Source organism: Podarcis filfolensis (genome assembly GCF_964270895.1).
Source record: "Podarcis filfolensis genome assembly, chromosome: 12".
NCBI lineage: Eukaryota > Metazoa > Chordata > Lepidosauria > Squamata > Lacertidae > Podarcis > Podarcis filfolensis.
This window is the reverse complement of record NC_139614.1, coordinates 47,055,813-47,077,607: the sequence shown is the minus strand read 5'-3', so window position 1 is coordinate 47,077,607 and position 21,795 is coordinate 47,055,813. Positions and strand designations below refer to the sequence as shown.

Sequence of the window (21,795 nt, the reverse complement as noted above, 5' to 3'; positions counted from 1 at the left end):
CTTTGGCATTGACACTGAATGTGTCTCTGAATATGCCAGCCACCCTCCAAATCTTCCAATGATTATATTGTGCTATATCAGGTTGCTGTATGAGATTTAAAATTTCTCGATATAGTAGTACACATCTCTTTGCTGATATGTGTTTATGGATACACACTCCCAACACTTTGTTGGGAGTGTTTAGGGAAGCTTTTAATGTTTAATAGGTTATTGTATTTTAGTGTTTTGCTGGAAGCCACCCAGAGTGGCTGGGGAAACCCAGCCAGATGGGCGGGGTATAAATAAATTATTATTATTATTATTATTATTATTATTATTATTATTATTATTAATTATTAGGGTTCTGGTCAACTAATTTTTACTCAGAGTAGACTCGTTTAAATTAATACCCTTGAGCTAGTCATGTCGATTAATTTCAATGGGACTTAACACTGAATTCCTCACATGGCAACAGGGATCCGGTAACTCCCTGGAGCTGTTTGTCACGGCAAGGGCTATAATTTCTGTCATAAAGGTATGGCTTTATTTGTGTCTGTCTTGAAGATTCAGGAATTGCAAATAAGTTCAGGCTACCTCTTCTGCAGTCTCTCATTTAGCTTGTTTTTACTGTGGTACCTCTGGTTATGAACTTAATTCGTTCTGGAGGTCCGTTCTTAACCTGAAACCATTCTTAACCTGAGGTACCACTTTAGCTAATGGGGCCTCCCGCTGCCGCCGTGCAATTTCTGTTCTCATCCTGACATAAAGTTCTTAACCCAAGGTACTATATCTGAGTTAGCAGAGTCTGTAACCTGAAGCGTCTGTAACCTGAAGCGTCTGTAACCTGAAGCGTTTGTAACCTAAGGTACCACTGTACTTCCCAGTTACCAGAGTCTGTAACCCAAAGTGTTTGTAACCTGAGGTACCACTGTATTTCAGTGGAGCCTTAGTGGTGATGGGAGCTGATAAAGTGACTGGGATCACAGCTCTGGGGAAGGGGCAGTAACCCTTCTCTCTCCTGCTATTTTCCTGGAGACCACCACAATAGAGGTGCCTATTGGGGGTGGCTAACCTTGGTCCATCCAGGTGATGCTGTGTCAGTAATTTCATTCCCCATTGCTGATGTAACATGATATCCATGTTTACATTCCTGTACGAGAACGGAAGTAAACTTCTGTAACTTCCGCTCTTTGTTCTCTCCGCTCTCATGCAGAGGAGACCTGTGTGTGAAGCACTCAGCTCACACTAGCTATGCTTTGTTGTTTTAATTTACTGTAAAGAAATAAAGAAATTCGGAATGCTACATATCTGAGCAGTCTGCTTCCTGCTGAAACTCTGCTGCAGCCCGGAGGGGTTTTTTCTACCTCCCCCTCACAGGGAGGGCTGGCAACATGCTGGTCTACAACTCCAATCAGCCCTGAACATTGGCCATGCTGGTTGGCACTGGTGGTGGTTGGACAATGCCTGCTCTAAGGCATGTGGTACCCTTTAAACTTTATCCCAGCCATCTGAGATCCTCTTATCTGTGATTAGACCTCATTCAGCCAAGGCCTGCATCTGAATGATTCATCTGTATTGGGTGATGACATGGGTTTTCACATAAAACGTATCTTCCTTTAGAGGGGAATAGAGGATGTAATGGACTATTATTCAGCATGCATAACATAATGAGAACCAAATGCCTCTTAAAAGTTATATTGCCTGTAATTCATATAATATATTGGCCAGTTCCAAGAATTAAAGCTATTTTGGGATACGTCTGTCCCCTTTTTGATGTCAAAATGATCAAAGCAGTTAAAATGTTAGTAGCATATTTCATGAAACATCTCAAAATGTATTTGTCATGGGTACCCTGAAGAATATAAACCCATTTATGTTGATAGACATCAAAAGTTTAAATGCTTTTAAACATGTTCCAGCTACAGCTTCCCATGGCATCTTGATTGCTGCTTTATTTACCTTATGGGTTGCCTGCAAGATGATGGACTTGTTCAGGTGTTATGCTAAGCCATATCATCGCTTCCATTTTAAAATATATTAATAGTAATAATAATAATAATAATAATAATAAAATTTTATTATTCATACCCCCCCTTCTGGCTCGGTTTCCCCAGCCACTCTGGGCGGCTTCCAACAAAAGATTAAAAATACATTAAAACATCGGTTATTTAAAACCTCCCTAAACAGGGCTGCCTTCAGATGTCTTCTAAACATCAGATAGTTGTTGATCTCCTTGACATCTGATGGGAGGGCATTCCACAGGGCAGGCGCCACTACCAAGAAGGCCCTCTGCCTGGTTCCCTGTAACTTCACTTCTTGCAGTGAGGGGACCGCCAGAAGGCCTCGGCTCTGGACCTCAGTGTCCGGGCTGAGCGATGGGGGTGGAGATGCTGCTTTAGATATACAGGGCCGTAACCATTGTAATAATTACAATTATTTTAATCTCACCCTTGATCAAAATTCAGAGTAGCATGCATGGTCTTCCCACTCTGCTTTTATCCTCACCACAACCCCGTGAAATGGGGTAGGCTGAGATATGGTGGATCCAAGGTCATCCAATGAGCTTCGTGGCTTTGGAGGATTTTGAATCCAGCTCCAGCCTTCACTCTAATCCTACACTCTGAGAAGGAACATAGGAAACTCCCTGATATATGGATAGATCGTTTGTTCACCCAGCCTCGTATTGTCCACTCTGACGGAAAGCAGCTCTTCAAGGTCTTAAGGTTAGATAGTGCTTTTAACAAAACTTATTTATTTATTCCAATAAATTTATATACCACTTGATTGTAGGGAAAAAACCTCAAAATGGTTTGCAAAAAAAGATAAATCTATCACTAAACAAAATTACAACCGTAATTAAAAACATACGTAAGGTTAAAATCGTTATATAATAGACTAAAACAAATTAAAACTTTATAAAGGTCTGGGTAGATTTGTCTAAGTAAGAATGTCTCCAGCAGGCTCCGAAAGTGCTAGTTGAGCTTATTAATTGGAGGTACTTGGGATTAACTGTGGCATCTTCTGCAGGTAAAAGATGTCCTCTAAAAGTTCTTAACCTGAAGCACTATTTCTGGGTTAGCGGAGTCTGTAACCTGAAGCGTATGTAACTTGAAGCGTATGTAACCCGAGGTACCACTGTATCCAAACCTTAAGCATCTACTGAAAGTCATACATAATGCACCCTTAAATCTAAATGTTTTGATGTTGACGTGCCTGTTTATTGCATATAGCCCTAGAGCCTTAAATTGGAGAGATGTTGCAAATTTATTATTTGTAAAATGAGTGTACATTTTCTGCAACAAGAATCAACTGCATTGATTTATACTGTTGGTATTAGGATTCACAGCATTTAGTCAAAGAGGACAGAAAAGTGAGCCAACAGGTGAATCCTAACTGGCTTAATTGCTAATCAGATCCTGTTTCTGTTATTTTTATTTTATTTTTGCTGCAGGCCTTCTTATATAGAAGAAAATGACCAGAATAGGCATAGTCAATCTATAACAAATAATACCTATAACAATAATATTATTATTTTCATTGATTTATTAATCACCTTTTAAACCACTACCTCAATATAATTGAAGACACAAAGACAACAGATACATTTAAAACAAGACTAAAACCCTAATAAGAGGACGGCTGTGGTAAAGACCCATTTATACAGCTGGGGATGTGCTTCAGAAATTATTCTGATGGTGGGCCTTGGTCTGATCCTGCAAGATGCTTGTGAACAGGGCCAGATTTAGGTTTGATGAGACCCTAAGTTACTGAAGATAATGGGGCCCTTTATATTTCCAGCTGTCCTTTGTCAACAACAAATTACTTTCAATGAGAAAGCGTGCCTTGGTTTTGGAACACTTTGGTTTTGGGACAGACTTCTGGAACGGATTAAGTTTGAGAACCAAGGTACCACTGTATATAGAAATGAGCAAACCAGTGATATTTTAGGGAGCATCATAGGAGCCTACATTACTTACATCATAGGAGCCTACACAACACAAAACACTGTTACTGTATGTAGGTTTTATTTTATTTGTTTTTTATCTTATATTTTGGAAATGTACATCCAGGTTTTTTTCTTTAAATTTTTTTTGGGGGGGGGCCAAGAGAGTGGGGCCCTAAGCTATAGCTTGTTTAGCTTATACGTAAATCCGGCACTGCTTGTGAAGTGGAGTTCTTTTGCAGCCTGAGATCCTTTCTCTTGAAGATGCTGCGGACTTATCCTGGAAAGTTCTGCATGAAAAGCATACGAGCTTTTGCCTTTTCCAATTGCTTACTAAATGATTGTCATTTCCGCTAAATCGGAGGTGCCAGAACTGAACCACGAATTTCTGCATGCAAAGTACATTTTCTGCCACTAAGCAAAAACCCCTTCCTCAAACCACATCTCTAGTTTTGATTCAGAAAAGGGTGTGTTATAATGTGGATAACACTTTGCTTCAAAGAGTTGCTCAGGGAGCAGATTTCTCTAGGGGCAGCCTTCTCCATCGCAGTGGGGCATCAGTGATGGTGCAAGGCAGAACTTCCTCTATTGTGGAACTCGGACAGGGATGGGGGAGACCTCATAGCAACACAAAAAGTGGCTCCCCTTATTTCCATGAGTGTACTGTATTCATGATCACAGTTGAGTTTTATTTGTTGGATCATAATAACCTATTGGTTCTCTCTTATGTTTCTGTGCAGATATTTATCTTTGAGAACAACATCTACTACTGTGCCCATGTGGGGAAGCAGGCCATCCGTGTGGTCTCCACTGGGAAAGACAAGGTTATTTTCAATGGACTCAGCGACTGGCTGTATGAAGGTAGGATGGGAAGTTTCAAAAGCACTGCCGGCCCTTGAGTGTTTGCAGTGGACCTGTCTGTTGACAGAGAGTGGGGGGTATTTAATGAATGATCCCAAGCAAAAGCTTTAGTTTTCTGTGAAAGGCAGAGTTTCCTGGACACCCTTGAATTCTACTTAGGGGCTTCATGACACATCAATCTAGAAGTATCATTCCACTCTGATCCCTCATTACAATTCTGAATATTCTGTGCCCCTTCTGTCTGATTAGCACTGGGTATGCATGGTGTCCTTACTTAGAGTATTTGGATCTTGCCCATAAACCTCCAGTGGCAAAGGGTGCTGCTGAGTGACACTTACTTTGATATCAAAAAGATTTTGACATTTATATTGCAAAAAGTGTGAAAAATCTAATAATAAACTGACCTTTTCCTGGTAAGCTTTTGGGTACTACAGTTGGCCAGTGTGACTGATGAGGTGCTGCAAGATGTTAATTGTGAATACAGTTTTGGCAGCCACTATTTAATAGCCAATTGCTTTTTTATTTAGATGCATGCCTCTCCCAGACACCACTCTTTCTCTCATGGGCTTTGAAGTAACACAGTGCTTCATTTGGAATGATGCAGTCATTCCCCTCAAAGCCTGAAAAAATTGAGAGTAAGTGGATGAAAGGAGAAAAAGATGGGGGAAAGATGGCAAATACGAATATTATATTATATCCGATTTATATCCTACCCTTACTCTAAAGTGCTCATAGAGTTATTCCACTTTCTCCTCATGGCATCACTGTTTGGTAGGTTAACCTGAGATATGATCATTGGCCTAGCATCCTGCAGTGAGCTTCGCAAATAAGCAAGGATTCCTTGCTCCATGTTCCTGCCCACTGCAGCAGGCTAGCTTTACAAACCTGTCCCTACAGTTATCTGCATCAGAAAGTTTACTTGGTGGATAACTAAATGTCCTCTGAGACTGTATCCTGCCCCTGGAAAACTGCTGATTGAGAGAAGTTATAGTGATAGCAAGCTTAGAGGGCAGAGGCTAAGAGGACAGTGTTGCTGACGCCTATTTTTATTCCATTACTGGAATGCTCAAAATGTTCTTTTAACTGTCATTGACTTTCAAGCCAGTCCTTTATGAGGAATTGGCATAGTGAAGCCACATTCATCTGCTGAGATAGCAAAATGGCACTGAGATCCAATGCAGTCTCCTTCCCTAACCCACTTGCCTTCAGATGTCATTGGACTACAACTCCCATCAGCCACGGGCAGCGATCACAGATTAACAGAGTTGTGGGCCAATGATATCTGGAGAGCACCAGGTTGGGGAAGGTTAAAATGCAGCTTGCAGATCCTGATCTGAAGCGGGGATGTCACTAAAAGTTAGCTGTGGAAAAGGTCGCCATCCCACTTTTAATGCTGCTTAAATGAAAGTTGGAGAAACAGGTCCCTCTTCTTTTCAGATGTGATCCATGTTTAATTAAAGCAAGGCATCACTCAAGTCTTCAGGCTACCTCTCTTCTCTTCCTTTGGAACACCTGTGACATTTAGAGTGAATGTGGACGTATGCTTTCATTAAATGATGACTGCAGCACCAGCAGAGGTCTTGCATTTGGGAAAAGGCCATTGCAGAGCAAGCGCTGCAGACAGTGCTTTCAAATCTCCTTGAATCACCCAAACACAAGGTCATTTCACCCTTCCAGCTATATTGCTCCCCATCCATCCAGCTTCAGGCCTGCTTTGTATATCTAGGAGAATCCAGTCATAAAGGTTTTTCATCCTGGTCTGCCCTAGGGCTGAATCGACAGGGCGAGGGGGCTTTTTGGAAAACCTTCCCCCCACACCCATACAATAAGAAGCCACCTTTCAGCAGTCTTTCAAAGCATACAAAGTGGTGAGAAAACATAGGGCCAAAAGGATAGGAAGACACAACTGTGTTGCCGAGGCAACTAGAAAATGATCCCTACCTTCCAGTGCTGTTCTTCATGGACCGTTCAGTCATTCCTCACATCTCCAAAAGTCACAGTTCATCACCTGGTTGCCTTGGGGAAAGGTTTCTTATCCTGTTGCACTATGCTTTTAGGAATAATGGGTTGTATTTAGCTGAGTCCTACTCGGAGTTGTTGTTTTTATCATCCGTCTGCCTCAGGAGACAATGAAGGAGTGCATCTTTGGGGGGTGAGGTCAAATTGTTGGAAGGTTGCAGTGCCTGCTGTGGCTGTAGAGACTGATAATGGAGAGGCACCCAGTGAAATTAATGATACTAAGCTAGTCATGTTCATTCATTTCAGTGGGTCTACCCTAAGTAGGGCTGGCACTGGATGTAACCCAGTGCAACTGCCTCACAGCCATGCCTCCTCATGCCTTCCTTGTCTTCACACACTGTGCTGGAAGGGTAGTTTCATTGATCCTCACAACACGTTGTGGAAAGCCGCAGAACGTTTTAGAAATGCGGGAACATGTTCCCACCCTTTGGGGGCATCTGCTTCCAGGGCCCTCAGTGATAAAACTAGGTAACTAAATCTGATTGGCTAAATAGCATCACGACATCGTTATGCTCGCCCTCCATTGGCTGAGATCACAAAGTGAGAGCAGAGAACTTAGCAGCAGGGAAGCACCAAAGATGGGGAATAAAGTGGGTCAGTGTAGTCACTCAGAGCTCCCAGCCAGCTGGAGCTGGAAACAGGAGGAATCAGTTGCTCCTTAACTTGGTCCAGTTTGGAAGTTTGTATTTGTGGTTAAAATGGGGTGAGTGCAAATGAGCATTACCACTGAAGAGGTGCATGTCTTTATGTGTAGAATGGAAGCTGGAACGTTGCATGTGGGGACCCCGTGATGCATGAAAGGAGATATTTATTCATGTGATGGGGAAATATGGCATCAAAGATCGTACCCACAGCCTACATTTAATGCACTCTTATGTCAGTCATGGCTTTCCCTCCCCCTGCCCAAAATCCTGGTAGCTGTAGTTTGGCATGTATGCTGGGAATTATAGCTCTGTGTGGGTTTCCCTAACAACTCTCAGCTCCCTTGATTCCTAGAATTTTTGGGCAGAAGCCACAACTGCTAAAGTGCTTTAAGAGTTCTTTAAATGTGGGCAGCGGATGTGACCGTGTGCCACAAACCCTGCAGTGATTTGCCATTCCTCAGCTCCCCTGAAGCTAGCAGTCCTCTTATTGCCTTCCTTACTTTTGCCCTCTTGATCTGGCAGTCCCTGTGAATTTGCACTCTTGTGTTTTTACTCTTTTACCCTGCTATCGCTTTAGCAAGTGGCTGTGGCGAGGTGGGTTGCGAACATATGCTCAACCTTCTCCCCGTCTGTGCCAGCATTGCAGTGCCATATCATCAATGACTATCCTGAGATAGTAGCCACAGCACCATCAGAGGCGCCCTTCCTGTCCCCTTTGTGTTCTTGTTGTTCCTGGAGACAGTTTGCATCGCCTTACGCTAGCAGACCAAGTGCTTGCAACCAGCCAAACGTGGCTGTTTGCCATGGTTCATGATCCGCTTTATGCTTTTCTCCCACGTAGAATGCAAAGATTATTTTTCAAGCTTCCACCTTCAAAAGCAAAGTCAAGCTCCTTTTTTTTGCAGGGGCAGGTGGTAAATATATGCTTGCAAGATCCCAGCTTTCTTTTCTGGATAAGGTTGCTTTGCATATGCATATTAGAATTTGCAGATTATGGTCCCAGCATTACCACCTTGGTGACACAGCAAGGCACTGAGACAGATGGCAAACCCCAAATAGACGGAAGTTGGTTTTTCATCTTTCTTGGAGCACAAGTGCTTTTGTCACAGTAAAGAAAACACGTTCTGGTATTAATCAGACTATCTCCCTTCCTTCCACCCACCCACCTCCCATTTCTTTCGTAAATCCGGAAGCGGATTTAAGGAGTTTTTCTGTTTAAAATGCAGGAGTTCGTTGGTATTCAGACTAATCTTTTTTTGCTTTTGTAAATCCGCCATTGGGTAAACTTTCTTCAAGGTATTATGCTGAACTGTTGACTCCTGATGGTATGGTGGAACAAAAATATATTCAAATCAATCAGCACTGATGTAGTAGCATAATCTACTTAGTGAATTTAGCTGGAAGGTTTGCAAGCTGAGACATAACATGAAAGGATAGATTAAGCCTGGTTTTTGAAGCTAAAATAAACATTAGTATTGCATCTGTACAGTCTGATCTAACTTCTGTTTTCGCAGCAGCATCCTTTGAGTTTTTAGCACAAAAACCAAAGCAACTTCCAAAGAGGGGAGAGCAAAGGTCTATAACCACCTGTGGAGTCAGCTCCAGATGTTTGTTTGTTTGCAATGCGCTGTAGAAATCATTTAAATTAGAAGCAGAACCTGGTTGGCAGATACTTCAGGCCTCCAGCTTGGTATCGGTGCAAGGGAGAGAGACAAAGGTTTGTTGACCTTCAAGAGAGGTTTTGTGGTAGTAATGCAGACTGCAGGGTGTGCAAAGGGTTTTTGCATGTCACCCCAATCTCCGATCCGTGTGAGAGTCAAGGGGTTCCAGATCCATGTAAATTTTATGCAAATCTGTATCCTCTTCCATCCTTTATTGCTTTTCTTGGTGATTGCATTCCCCTCCTTTTTTGCCAGTGTGTAAGTGCCCAGGGGGGAATACCTAGTACAGCTGCAGAATAGTGAGAGCTGGGGGAGATCATGCCTGCAATATGGGAAGTTACCCCCCTTTAAAAAAAACTCTGTTCAAGAATAAAAACCACAGAAAACTCATCCTGCACTGAATTTGGCAGTACAACCCAGGCCCACTCAGATGCAAAGGGATCAGAGGTTGGTGTCTAATGATCAACCACCCAGGCAGTCTTTGTGCAATGTTCCTTGCGCATCCTTTTTTAAAAAAAATTGTGGGTACCATTAGTTTGTAGTTGCAAAACAAGCAATTTTGCCCAGAACAATAATTGAGGAAATATACAATTTTCTGTACTACTTGCAACCCCATTTATTAAGCAAAATGCAACTTTATGAGCATAATTCAGATTAAAGCAAGTCCCAAAATATCCACAACCTAAGTGTGGGTACAGATTTTGTACCTGGCCTTAAAAATCCTGTTGTCAGTACTAATTTTTCTCTAACCTTCCATCTCCCAATAGCCACTCGTACCTGGCTGTTGGCAAGATGTGCCTTTCGTAGAGATGCCAATTCTTTGAGTGGGGATGTAAGAAAGCAGCAATTCCGTTCCAGCATGTGTTCATCACAGTCATGCTGTTTCCATTCTGCTGCAGTTCAGTTTCTACCAAATGCTATGTTATCCATCAAACTGTCTGCTGTTTAAAGTAACTATTTAAGTAATGTATGTAACTTTCATTCATTTCAATGCAAATGAAACAAATGTCCAAAAAGCCATTAATTGCATTCACTGGATGACCTAAAAAGAACAAGAATGTGAATGACTGAAATGTTTCAAGTGTTGAGACCCGCACCTTTACCGTGCTTCTATAAACAATGTTTAATATTATAAGTCTTTAACATAAGGGTTCCAATAGCTGAAAACTCTTTACTTCAGAAAACTAACAAGCCCTCCAGATAAATCAAGGTAGGAACTCGCCTATGGAAACCTGCAATAGAGCCAAAACACAAAGAGATGAATTTTCGTTATTCTCTTTGTAACCTGTTGCTTGGTTAAAAATAATAGAGCTAGTTCAAGAGACCTTGTGACTTACTTAGGATGTGGCAGTGGAATGCAAATATCATAAAATCAGTAGCAGCATCAGTTATAGCTTGGCTGAATGAAAATACAGGCTCAAATGTTGAAATGGTGCCCAGTGGACATCTCCTTCTCTGGTGTTTATGCAAAAAGGCAGGACAGAATGCCCCACTGCTTGAGACTGCATAAGCACCGGAGTATCTATCATTTTAATATCTTACGCAAAACAGGTGTTTATACCAACAGTGTTCAATCAGTTCTTTGTCCTTTGCTACCCTTAGCACCAGGTTGTGTCTCAAGCATCATTACTGTGTCATTTTTGCTCTTAGGGTATGGAACCAGAGGGAAGGAACAAAGAGAGATTACCGTAGCAAAGCAATGGCTTTTCCGTAACCTCTTAATCCTTATCTGTTTCTGCGCCTCACATTATCATTATTTGATATTGCAACTTTGCAGTGACATCTGGTGGAAGAGGCCAGAATCTCACTGTTCTGGTTGTTGAATGTGTCAGAACTGTGCAGTATTATGGCCACATAAGGCCGGCCCTGTCCCTGAATTGTTAGAAAATAATGCAATAAGGAAATTCGTAATCGAGGTGACAAGATGCAAAGGGCAACAGTGTTCCTAACCCACCCATGCATGGCTGGGGGACTCGTGACCCTCCAAATGTCCTTTGATTCCAGCTCTCATCAGCTCCAGCCAGCCAATGGTGAGGGATTCTGGGAGTTGTAGTTCAGCAATGTCAGCACACAGAATTCAAGCACCTAATGGTTTTCTCACCTCTGCAAAACAAGCTTGCACCTTCTGAAGTTTGCATTTCTGCACATCTGTTCTTAAAGATTCAGGAGGCTTGTCCCACATTTCATGTAGTCTCCATGCTAATAATCAAGCCCGCTTAGTGTGAAATATTAAAGTGAATATTTAGAATTTCCCACTGCTCTGTTAGTTGCCTGATCCTTTGCCGTGTTTGTCAAGTCAAATAGCTTTAGTTTCAAGCAGCATCTTTTATGTATTTTAGTAAAGGAAACAGACGGGATGCTTTTTCTTTTTTTACTATCTATATTTAGTGTACTGTCATATGAAGTATTCATACAGCAGCCTGGGAAAAAGATCTAAGTGTGCAATTTTAAATTTGGGGACAGCCAAGACTTTTGATGATCTTGCTTCCTCTGTCTTTGGGGATTAATGTACATCCCACTGAAGTAAAGAGCTAAGCTTCCTTTGATTTCAGTCATTCCAAATGCCAGCTTCCATTGTAAATTTTAAAATGCTAGGTAGGTGTGTGCGTGCGCACACACACATCAAAGAGCTCCACATCTGATTGAGACTTGATCAACACAAACAGCGTATATGATGGCAAAACTGTTTTCTGGTGGGTACCACTTCAGCTGCAGACCTTTAAGGTGGGGTTCAAATGCACCTCTGAGAAGCACTTACAGCATGCATAGGAACTTAGCTTTACAGAGAGAAGGCTGTGGTTGACCCCTTCTCCCTGACATCTAGATGTTGGCATGCAGATGGGAGTTTATATATGGAAAAGCATTCTGTGATATGATTGCCCATTGACAGTCTGAAGTGGTTTAGTCCAAGAAGAATTTTGTCGCCCCCAAAAGCTGAACACATCTTCTGATGCCCAGTTCATGCCCCACTCCTTTCTGTGCCACGTGCTCCAAAGGAAGTGGTTAAATTCTTGATTAAGCCAGCTCCAGCACTACCATTTTTAAATCTGATGAAACCTAACGGCCTGTAATCTGTACTTATTTATTTATTTATTTTTATATCACGACCTTCCACGGAGCTAAGAGTATGACAAAAATCAAATCAAACTACCGTATTGGCCTGAATATAAGCTGCATCCGAATATAAGCCACACCTTTGAAATTCAAGGGGGGGGGGAGGAAAAAAAGACAATATCCGAATATAAGCCACTCCATTAAAATTCTGCAGGCACTCACACCTGTTCCGTTTTACCGTATGTCTGTTTCAGCAGCGATATTGTAAAAGCCAATTTTTGTATGGTCGCGAATTTAAGCCGCACTTTAACTTTTCACGGTCGGAATTTGGGGGGAAAATGAGGCTTATATTCAGGCCAATACGGTAAATTAAAATGGCCCTTCTTCTGCCTTCATCTTCATAACAACCCTATGATTCCTACTATTGAGCCTTTAAGAGGAGATTGTTGGGTTGGGTCTCTTCCAACTCTACAGTTCTATGATTCTAGGTAGATTTAGGTGAGAGATGGCAACTGACCCGAATGGGATTCAAACTCAGCTATTCCCAGGCCAAACCTCTAATTAGTACAGCATATACTGTGGACTGTGGACTGCAGTCACGTCCCACAAGCCAAATTTGGCCACCAGACTCATTGAGTGCATTTCCCAGTGCTGCCCTTGGCATCTCAGCATAGAACTAAAAGCAAGATGGTAGTAGAGAAACAGCTCACTCTGCTCCCTAGCGCCTGCGTAGCATAATCCAAGAAATGTTAGACGTTTACGTCCCATCGATATCAATGGGACTCAGGTGCAGAGTCAGGCCGTGTCACTAATGAAGAAGTCAGCCCTGTCAGTCCGCATTTGCAAAGGTTCAGCCTACCATCTTCAGTGCTCATTCCTTTCATGAGTAAGAGTCATGATGGCAGGTCAGGAGGAACAAACAGACGCTTTTCCATTATTCCCCATGGTGGTAAGCACGCATCATTTACTTGGAGAATTTTAAGTAATATTGCAGCTACAATCTGTCCCTGCTGGGTTTTTAAGCACCATTCAGCTGCATGAAAAACAGTAGTCATTGAACACACAGACTTCATTAAGTTTATAGCAGCTGATGTTTCATATTACTGAAAGCCAGAACAGTCTCCTCTTAAAGGCTCAATAGTCCTTCACTTGTCATTTGAAATATTGGGGGCTTTGCTCGTTAGAAAATGCTGGCAAATCTATGGCGATTAGCAATAATGAGAACAAGAGGCTTAAGAGCGCATTTGAGAACATATGAGCTTGTCTACATGCATAAGTTGGGGCAAGCAGGTGGCATTGCTACATTACCAAATTGAGAGGTGCAGAGCGCAAATCGTGCCGTCTGTCTGACTTCCCTATATCTGAATAGGTGCTGTTCAGTGATGAAAGCAAAAACATTTTGTGCACACTCAAAGGCACTCTTTTTATTATGACTACTACTAATAATAATAATGTTCCTGTCATTACAGTTTGACTTCACTTGCACAAGACGTAATCTGTGTGCTCTGCATTAATCAATCTGAAACAGGTACCGACATCCAGATTCAATATTCACAATCACTAATGCAATTAACTGGTTCCTTGGCCCATAAGCGTGCACTGAAAATGTGGACGCAAATTCACCCTTTTCCTGCCTTTGCTAAGAGTATGACCGAGTGATTGAAAAGCATTAAAGGGTAACTAATCTGCATTAAGTGATTTTGAGTATGCACCATTAGATACAACCGTGGAACTGTTTATTCCCTGTTGTGCTATTTTGGAACAAATGGTATACGCAGGTTGGAAACCAATGTTCAATATGCCTTCCAGCAAATGAATGGAGATGCCCTGGATTCTCATACCCTATTTTTTGCTGAGCGAATTTTCTTCTGGAGTAGCAGTGACAGAGCTCCCCTCTACATCACCATGGTTTCATGGGCTATATTCTGAAGGCTGTATCATTCTTGAGCACAGATTTCTGAATGTTACATGCCACCTTGTGGTAAGACTTGAGCTTTTTCCACCCACCCCATCAAAATAACTTCAATGATACCATATTTAGAAGCCTGTAAGAAAGCGGGGGAGGGCATATAATGAGCAAAACCAATCAGCGATCTAGTCTTAACTCATTTTACAAGCTCCACAGGCTGCCTTTAGGTTTCAAAGCAAAATATTTTTGTTTGTTTCTTTGGAAAGAAAGTTAGGGTTTGCTTTCTCCTTGAGACAAATCTCCCCCTTGGGTTTTCTGTGTTCTGTAATGGATTGACACAATGAGTGGTGTATATTAGGGTTGCCAAATTTCAAGAAGTAAAAACCAGGACCCTCCAAAGTTGTTGAGCTTCTTTTTACAAAAACACCCCCCAAAAAGGAAATTTTTGATTGACTTGCCTAAGATCCAATACAAAGTGCCGCCTTTCAGAAATCCTCCCCATGCCCAGATGGCAGTTCCACTTTTGAAATCCCAGTAATGTCTGGGGAAATCCAGACCTATGGCAGCCCTATGGATATATGTCGGCGGGTTTCCTTCCTCTATCCCCAAATCATTGTAGAATTTTGCATGAGTTCAGCTGAATGAAATTAATAAAAAGAAAAAAATAGAGTGTGGGCATTTTACCATTTGATAGGATGATCAAAATGAACAGATATATGAGAGCATCCTTTGCCATCATCCAGCACACTAGTAAAAAGACCTCTTTTCCAGAATCCTGCATGTTTGCACATTCATGCTAAGCAGTGGTTTGGCAAAGTGCTGTATGTGAATTGAGCCAGTGCATAATTACAATGGAAATTACTCCCGCAAGATACAGTGAGGATTGCCAACTTGGATGGCCTTAAATGAGAACTGGAGAAATTAGTGAAGGATCAAGGCTATCATTGGGTACCAGCCATGATGGTTATGATCTGTATCAGGCATAGGCAAACTCGGCCCTCCAGATGTTTTGGGACTACAATGTCACGGCTAAAATGGCCGCTGTTTCTTTAATGCGAATAAAGCTGGGTCAGCATGACTCAGCGGTCTGCATCAAGTTGTATATATAAGTGAGAAATGTTAGTTGTGCTGAGGCTGGTGTTTGGGTTGGTTAGTGCTGGTGTGTATAGTTATTCAGTCGTGTTTTGCACAAAGACTTTTAAGAATAAAACTCTGCAAGGATATTCTCGTGGTCTCTTTTTGTGCCGACAAGCAGACTGAGGAGACAAAGGGAGGTCAGAACCCTTTCCTTCTTTTTTTTGCTTTTTACAAACACTGACATACAACTCCTATCACCCCTAGCTAACAGGACCAGTGGTCAGGGGTGATGGGAGTTGTAGTCCCAAAACATCTAGAGGGCCGAGTTTGCCTATGCCTGATATGTATCCTCCACTGTCACAGGCAATATGCCACTGTATACCAGTTGCAGGAAACCAGAAGTTGGGAGAGTGCTGTTGCACTCAGGTCCTGCTTGCAGGCTTCTCATATACATCTCCTTGGCCACTGTGACATCAGTCCCTCTCCAAGTGTCTGTGGCACTTACATTTTAGCTTATGGTGCCTTGGCCTCTCTCAATTGCTATTGTGTGCTCCCACACTTAAACTGCCTAATTCTCTGCCTCCCCCAGCTAATTTTTCATCAGTTTTTTCATCTCCTGGGTGAGAGGACATTGTTCTGAATGGAAGCCTCTTCAGCTCCTGTTGGCTTTTCCCCACATTCAATTTAAATTTATTTATTTATATATTTATAAAGTTTTAACAGTCTGGATCCATCCCTATCCAAGTGGAGCCCAGCTCTCTATGTTCCTAATGATCGGATAACCCACTACGTGGATCCCTCAACCCCGTGTTGAAGAATCATCAGCATGAGAGGATAACTGCTCATCCACCAAGGAATGGGTCCTTTCTAAGGGATTGTTTCCCTTTTCCTCAGTGTGAAGCCTTCCTAGGAGCTATCATCCTAGGAGCAGCACATTGCTGAAGTCCTTGTCCACTAATCTCTCTGCCTCTTAGCTTCTCTTAGTCAGCCACCATGGCCTCAGAGGAACAAACCTGTTTCCTGAAGTTAAGAGTTCATTGCACCAAAGACACACCCACGATTTCTTTCCAGCAACCCAAATACAAACGTAACACTAAGCCAAACCGTATTTTAGTCATGCGTGTGACATACAGTTCCATAAACTAGAAAGCCCCCACACTCCTGCTGGCTTTGTATCTGTATAACTATTTTTGTAGTTTATTCAGTTGGGGGCTTAAAATTTGTTTAGGTGAAAGAGACGTGGGACACAGTTGTGTGGCCTCCTTGCTCTACTGCAAACCAATTCAGGAGAGAAGGAACACCTGAACTTAGTGCAGGGAATTTATTTCCGCATTGGGTTCTCTGCTTAGATTATGTGAGTCTAAACATACCCATACATTCAACACTCATGTACAGTGGTGCCTCAGGTTACATACGCTTCAGGTTACATACGCTTCAGGTTACAGACTCCGCTAACCCAAAAATAGTGCTTTAGGTTAAGAACTTTGCTTCAGGATGAGAACAGAAATCGTGCTCCGGCGGCACGGCAGCAGCAGGAGGCCCCATTAGCTAAAGTGGTGCTTCAGGTTAAGAACAGTTTCAGGTTAAGTACAGATCTCCGGAACGAATTAAGTACTTAACCTGAGGTACCACTGTATTTGATTGTCTGTAACAGATATGCAGTGGCCCTCTCCCACTGTTAAGGAAGGTGGAGATCCCACACAATTCTGCTGGTAATTTGAGCAATTCGTGTCAGTAAATGATCAACTACAATATATACAACTCTTATTTCCTACTTTAATCCAGATCATTCTGAAAATCATAGCACCATCTTGTGGTAAGATAATTCCCACACCGTGCTTTTCTTTGAAAGGGTTCCAGCTGAGAAGAATATTCTCTAATTATGTGAGAACAGTGTAAATCCAAATAACATGGCTCTAATTAAAAATGATTGTTATTGTAAGCCAAGTTCCAGGGCTTGCTTCTGATCTGTATTTGGGGCAGGGGATGGCAGGGGGATAGGGAAATCTAATTTTAATTTTGAACCATTTTTTCTCTTGAATTAAACAATTCATTGGAGAGAAGCAAGGTGAGCAAGAAACACATGCATTTATTTTTGTTTTTATGGAGGGAGGTTATTTCCTTAACCTATTTTTAAGTCTTTATTTATAGGATGCCTCTTTAGGATTACTCCTTTCAAAGCAACTCACCACATGCTGAGATACAAAAAAAAAAGAATACTTAAAATTATGGTGTAAAAAGCACGTCAAAAAGTGTAATGACAGCCACAGCTAAAATTAGTATCAACAGTTTTATTTCATTCAAAAGCTGAGCAGAATAAGGAAAAAAACAACCATAGAGTTCTCCTAATCACCCAAAGCATTTTATATTCTTTCTTGAATGAAAAGCTCTATCTCCTGCTATTTTTGTTGTGATTAACTTTCTCTGTTTTGAAAAAATAATTTATTGTGGCTATGGCATGGTTTTGGTTGTTGTTGATGATGTATTTGTGGCCCAGTCTTAAAGCATGGCACCCACTGAAACCCCCTCTTCTATACAATTATTAAAAGTGCAGGAGCCCCACCCTCGTTTTCACTGCCCCCTGGTCTGGACCACATCACTTCAGGTTGTTTTGATTGTCTGCTCCCCTCTCTCAAAAATAAAATGAAATAAAATCCTACACATAGAAAATAAGATGTCGAGCAGAAGGTTCCCTGCTTCTCCTGGCCTTCTTCCTGACATGGTGGTTTTCCCTGTGCAGGGAACTTTTCAGTGCACGTAGCGTCAGAGCATTCCATCATGTGACAGGTCTCTATCTCCAGACCTGTGGCACAACTGAGATGTAAGTTCACTGCCTCTGATCTTCTCAACTTAGCTGATGGAAAGCTCGCCTGTGACCTGTCGTCTGCCTGTTATACTGGTAGTCTAGCACTTATCACATCACTAATTGGCTATCCCAGGGACTGTTCAGCGTGCTAGAATTTGGATAAAGAGCCTGAAACACTTTCAGACCATCTTATCTAATAATAATACCTAGCATTTGCATAGTGCTTTCAAAAGTTCAAAGGGCTTTTGTATTTCGCTCAGAAGATTGATAAAGAATGTATAATTATTTTGGTAATTATTGTGTGCATATTAGTCACCAACGTGTTGCATGAGTCGTACTACTAGTCCACTCATGGCAGAGGCAAGACGCAAAGCAGGGACTCCCCGGTTTGTTCAAGGTCAAGGTGGCATATGTGGTTCTGCCTCTCCGTTTTATCCTCACAACAACCCTGTGAAGTAGGTTAGTCTGAAAAACTGTGGCTGGCCTAAGGTCACCCAGCAAGCATCATGGCTGAGCAAGGATTTGAACCCTGGTCTCCCACGTCCTAGTCCAACACTCTAACCACCACACCATATTGTAGCTCTGTTTCCTACCCACTGTGCTATGCTAACTCTGGGCTTTCCATTCTTCCTGAGTGCCATCCCCTCTGTTCAATCACAACATCTCAGATTGATGGAGAAATGCTGTTGATTATTCCATCCATGAACATACAGATTACTCCTTCCCTTGGGGACATACCAAACTAAAGCAGCTTTCAGAAGCAGCCTTAGATCTTTTTACTTTGGCACTCTTTTGAGGGTTGGAATGAAGCTGTTAGGAGTTTATCCATTCTCTCTTTTTTTCAATTTCTGTTTTATACACGAGCTTTGTTTTTTAATTAGCATGGGAAAGATATTTAAGGGGGGGGAGTCAAAAGGTGCACGATCTAGTGATTTCACTTTATTACAGCATACTTTGATTTGGCTACTATTAGTCCTGCTGCAATAGTCACGCCCACACCTTAAATAGCTTTAATTGTCCTGGTTTGCCCCCAAGAATCCTGGGAACCCTACATACTTTGTTAAGGGTGCTGAGACTTGTTGGGGGACCTCTACGTCTCTCACAGAGCTACAATTCCCAGAGTTCCCTGGGAAGAGGGATTGACCACTCTGGAAGCAGATTCCCTTGGAAAAGTACCGCTAATGCAAACAAATAATATCAGGGTCCCAGGTGTAGCTTCGGCAAACTAACCTCCTGTGTGAGTCCCTGCAGGTTTCTATTACATCTGAGCCGGGCAACTTTGCTTTCTCGGTTTAACAAGATTTAACAAGGTTTTATGTGCTTCGTTGCACATAATCATTTCAAAAAGAGGAATTTTGAAAACAGATTTTTGCAACAACAAACAGATTTGGATATTATTGCAAAGGGACCAAAAAAATATATGAAACTAGCAAGTTGATTCCTTTGCTGCAGTACTTTTTGAACATAGCAGCAAACCAGCAGAGAATGGTTTGTATATATGTGCGCACACACCCTGCCCCTAGGGTAGAAAGGGATATAGGTTGCTTGTAAGCAGCTGCAGCGGCAATTCAGTGAGTTGCTAAATATGCTTAAGCTGCAGTGAAATAAACAGAGCACCAGTGAGCTTGAACATATGCTGGATTTCAAGCCTCTTGTTATTTCCACGGTGGGAAGGTAGGAAGCTGCTGTATGCTGAGTCAGACCATTGTGGCCATCCACATCAGCCTTGCCTGCACTGACTGGCAGCAGCTCCTCAGGGATTCAAGCAAGAGGACAGTCCCAGCACAGTCTGTCTGGAGATGCCAGGGATTGAACCTTGGTCGTTTTGCATGCAAAACAAAGACTCTGTCACCGGGCTATGTGCCTTCTGGAATTAACCTACTGCCCGCTTTGCTAGGAGTAAGCTGTGGGATATGGGCTGGTGTCAGGCAAAATTTTTAAGAGAGTTGAAAGCGGCATGGCAGAGCAAGTCATCTGGGCTAAAAGAAACCACCCCATTGGGCTCCTCTTTTGTGCTTCCAGATGGCTGCCCAAGCAGCCAGTTCCTTGCCTTCAGCCCCACGAGCCAACCCTATATGCTTCACTGGCTGGGGTCCTGAAGTAGCCAGGTTTTGTTGGAAAATCCCATTCCACCTTAAGTTGCAGATGTGTGAGATTGTTACATGTCACATGTCTGTTTACGTGCCAGCACAGTATGCTGGGAACTTCTGTTGTGTATTGCTTTTACTTTTGACTCTCTCTCTGAAGAGATGGCAGTGAGAGACATGTTTCTTTTGTCCTGATTTATGCTTAATAAATTAGTATTAGTTAGTATGTTTCCACAAGCCTCACACCTGTTCTGTTTGCGCAGTATGCTCTGCTGATATAGTGTGCTCAGGCTTTGAAGTCTGAGTTGCTGATTTGCGTCGCACCAGAGGTCAGGGGTTCATCACGGCTGGAAGGGCATGATCCAGCTGAGGGCTAGCCAGCTGGCATCTCGACTCCCGAAGGATGTCGACAGGTTTTACCTTCTGGGGGAAGGAATTGGGCCATGAAAACAACCCTTTGACCCAGTCTATTTCTTAAAGTGAAAAAGCTCTTGTTGTTGGAGCGCAGAACAATGGCCAAGAAGAGAGACCACATACCCCCTTAGGTGCAGAGAAACTGCAGAAAAGCTTGTACCTTGAGCCCTTATGGTGGTTGAGAGACTTGTACTGTGAGGCTGGAAGGATAAATACCCACTATCCACTACCCTGAAGATCCTATTGCCTTTTGGTATGTTTGACTGCATGGCTTATCATCGTCAACCTTGCTTAGATACCTGTTTGGACATAGGGACTTCATATATTTATCCATACCTTTATATTGGGATTGATGGAATATTTGTATTGTTAGTATCAGCTGGCAATGATTTTCTCCCCCCCCTCCCCCCCCACTTTTAAGTTATATTTGCAAACATAAAATAAAAAAGCTTATACCTTTTTATGACATGCAGGTGTTTCAGTATTATTAATAATAATGCAGAAAAGAAACAAGAATGTCCTGAACTGTACTCCTGTAGGTGTCAGAACTAGATTGCAGAAAAACTACTAGTCTGAATTCACTCATATATTGAAATGTAGAGTTAATAAATGTCTATTGCCTCTCCATGTGAGCTGCCATTCAGCACTGTTGAAATGCATGACCTAGCCATTACAGAACCCAAAGATTATCTGTAATAAATATATCACACACTACATCAAATCTGAGTGGCAGTTCATGCTGGAAGAAAATTGCAGTGAGACTGGAAACTGTGTAGGTTGAAGGGAAACATGGTTGTTTTTCTTCTCTTTGAAAGAGAACACTATTGATCCTTTTCAATGGCAGGCGGGGAGTGGGGAGTCTGATAGCATGATCTTGCTGCAAGAAGGTTAATGAAAGCCTCGCATCAAATGATATTAAGAAGCAAAGACATGAAAGTTGAAGACAAGTGGTGCATAACCAGTTCAAAGCTGAGATTCCAAATATATTATCCCCTGGAATAATTCACAGATCCTTGGCTGTTGCAAACCAGCAGTGATTGCTAGGATGGCCCTGGATCTGGGTTCAGATCCTGAGTTTCTTGCAAACACTGCATGGCTTTATCTATACAGGCTCGGATCTGGGTTCAGATCCTGGGTTTCTTGCAAACACTGCGTGACTTTATCTATAAAGTAAGATAATAATAACAACTGTTGCCATGAGTAACAAAAACAGTAATTATAATGAGCATTCATATTGCACTTTTATAATTGCTTCACACATATCAATTATTAAATTATTTTGAAATATTCATATACTGCTATTTCATTAAAAAAATAGCAAAGTGGTTTACAACAAAAGAA

General features: G+C 42.1%; 1 protein-coding gene across 6 annotated transcripts in view; it reads left to right on the top strand.

The window, feature by feature from the left end:
- The window catches only part of DPP6 (dipeptidyl peptidase like 6), a 491,459-nt gene that overhangs the window by 417,848 nt on the left and 51,816 nt on the right, over positions 1 to 21,795 (top strand). For all 6 annotated transcript variants that reach the window (XM_083579470.1, XM_083579472.1, XM_083579469.1 and 3 more), the window contains exon 8: positions 4,663 to 4,783. In XM_083579470.1, coding sequence (XP_083435596.1) covers positions 4,663 to 4,783 — 121 coding nt within the window. The remainder of the gene's footprint in view (positions 1 to 4,662; positions 4,784 to 21,795) is intronic.